Source organism: Penaeus vannamei, chromosome 19 (genome assembly GCF_042767895.1).
Source record: "Penaeus vannamei isolate JL-2024 chromosome 19, ASM4276789v1, whole genome shotgun sequence".
In the NCBI taxonomy this organism is placed as follows: Eukaryota; Metazoa; Arthropoda; class Malacostraca; order Decapoda; family Penaeidae; genus Penaeus; species Penaeus vannamei.
Genome location: NC_091567.1, coordinates 27741706 through 27744205, shown reverse-complemented (window position 1 = coordinate 27744205; position 2500 = coordinate 27741706). Strand labels below are relative to the sequence as shown.

The 2500-nt window shown below is 33.6% G+C and overlaps 1 protein-coding gene across 5 annotated transcripts in view; it reads left to right on the top strand.

The window, feature by feature from the left end:
* Nucleotides 1-2500, top strand: part of LOC113801211 (SNF-related serine/threonine-protein kinase) — a 235311-nt gene that overhangs the window by 223173 nt on the left and 9638 nt on the right. For all 5 annotated transcript variants that reach the window (XM_070134393.1, XM_070134391.1, XM_070134392.1 and 2 more), the window contains 3 exons: nt 553-762; nt 922-1056; nt 1301-1427. In XM_070134393.1, the coding sequence (XP_069990494.1) occupies nt 553-762; nt 922-1056; nt 1301-1427 (472 nt within the window). The remainder of the gene's footprint in view (nt 1-552; nt 763-921; nt 1057-1300; nt 1428-2500) is intronic.

Here is a 2500-nt window from a genome sequence, read left to right as displayed (position 1 = left end):
TTGAACCATAAAGGCTCAGTGATTTCAAGGTCATCAGAGAGCCAAAGCACCAGTTGATGGTTATTGATTTCTGATTGTCAAGTGCAACCGCTTTCTCCCCCTTCCACCAGTTGCCTTATGTGCTTGTGACTTGCCTTCTTTCTTATCTTCTTTGTATTTTCCTTCTCTTTTATCATCACATGTGGACTTTTCTTTTACACCAGATAATTTTACTAATGGTTGTTTATAGATATTTTTTTATTTACTATTTATTTGTTTATGTACATTGTTCATGTATTTATTCTTTATTTTGGCATTTTTTCAATAGAAATATCACATTCTTATGATTTTGTTTAGTTTGTTTTAAACCTTTTCCCTGGATTATTTAAACTTCATATGATTCTGTGTTTTTTGTTTTTTTTTCCCTTTTTATATCTTATTCTCTCTTTTGTATTGCCTATATCTTTTAGGTTATGTTATACTGGTTCTTGAAAGAATCTTATCATTCATATTCTTGTTTTGTCATGATTTGCTCTAAAAGTGGTAGTAGTATATATATTTCCCATCCTGCAGGTTGATAGCACGCATGCTCATTCGTGACCCGGCCAAACGATCTACATTGGAGGACATAGCACATGACCCATGGCTGCAGGAAGGCAGTAATGTTGATATGGCAGAACTGATGCCCCTAGTATCCCGGCAACACCTGACAGAAGAGGACCATGCGCATATCATCCATAAAATGGTGTCAGGGAACATTGCGTCCATGGAGGAAATACTAGAGTTAGTTGCTCGTTTTCTCCATCTTTTCATTCTTATTTACTGAATTTGAGTTTTGTCTTTTAAAAAGGTATTGATAAATTATTGTTACATTTTTTTTTCCATCTGTTCTACTTCAATAATTTTTTTATGTAATAATGTTTTCTTTCTTCCTGTTTTCAGTGCGCTGGATAAAAATGAGTACAATCATATTACAGCGACTTATTTTCTGCTAGCGGAACGAAAGTTGCGTGCTCACCGGCAGCAGCAAGCAGATTTGGCAAAGAATACGGCTACGAGTCCCGTCATGACCATAAGGTAAGTGAAATTGCGAGAGTTTGAATATAATTGTGAAATAGCCAATTGTTTAATATGACTAACAATTTCCTAATGCTACTGCAGTTTATATTTGAAAAAAGTAGAAAAAATTATTGTTTTTATACCATTAATATGTTTCCCAATGATAGATCAAATGTTTCCTCCAATTTTTTGTGATTATTGCTATTCAATAAATTCATTCAATAATTCATTATCATCCTATGTATTTTTTCCATTGTTGCAGAAAATCTGGTGGCAGTTTAGATGAAAGCAGCCTCCCCACATCCTCAGATTCAGCCAAGTTCACTCAGGAATTGCAGCTCTCCAAGGATGATATGAGCAATGGCGTACTTCACAAAAAGCTGTCAGAAGTGAGTTGACTTTTTATTCTGTATTGCTAAATTGATCATCTTGTATTTCCCCTTTTCTGGTAGAATAAAGTCTGGTAGCTTAAACAGCTTTTATTATAATTGTTTTTGTTATTATATTAGTCACTGTTATCATTACCATTGATATTATTATTATTATTATTATTATTATTATTATTACTGATTTTTTTTTTTTTTTATCCATCATAAGTTATCCAGCGGGAAGAGTCATCTATAACATTCTTGTCAGTATAGGGGCTAAGGAGGCACAGTCTTGATAGCAACATTCACATATATGCACACATCATAGCTGCTTTATCCTGCTGTCAGTCTTGTTGTTTGAGTACCTTTTTGTTCCTAGGTAAATATATTTATGTATATTTATACATCACTAGAGTATTATTCTATCCACATGAATTTTTTTTTGCTGTAATTGCTTTTATCATGTAGGAGTTTTTGCCTTGCTAGATTTTTTTTCTTATAGTTTATAGCTGGTTTAGAAGAACCGATTAAAATTGAAAAAGAGTTTACTACATGTGTGTTGGTTACAGAGCACAGCACTTTAGCCATAGCATTGATGGAGATTTTTGGCTCAATACTTTACTACAGATTGGAGGGCTAGTGAGATGTGGGCGGGGCTTTGGAAAGTTGCATGCTCGCCAACGAATCTGCAACGGACACTCCCCTTTGATTCCTCGAAATAAGAAAGGAAATTTGGACTTGTTATAAAGAGAGGAATTTAGGGGCATCATCTTAGTCAAGTGGGTTATACTTGATTGAATACTTAAAACATTTTGCAATTGATAATGTTTGTAAGCTGTATTTCGTACAGTATTATGGATGAGAGTAAAGACAGCCCTATTAAGATGAGTCTGTGAGTGAGTGATAGATTAAGTGATTGGGTGAATAGGGGAGCAGAAAGAAGAAAATAAAAAAATTATTTATGTTTTGTTTATTAATTTAGTAGTAGATTATATTGTAGAGAACAGTTTGTCATGTTACTTGCTCATTTGATGTTTTTATTCATTGACACAGTGTAGAATATGACTTCCCAAGTCCATAAATCAATTAAAGGT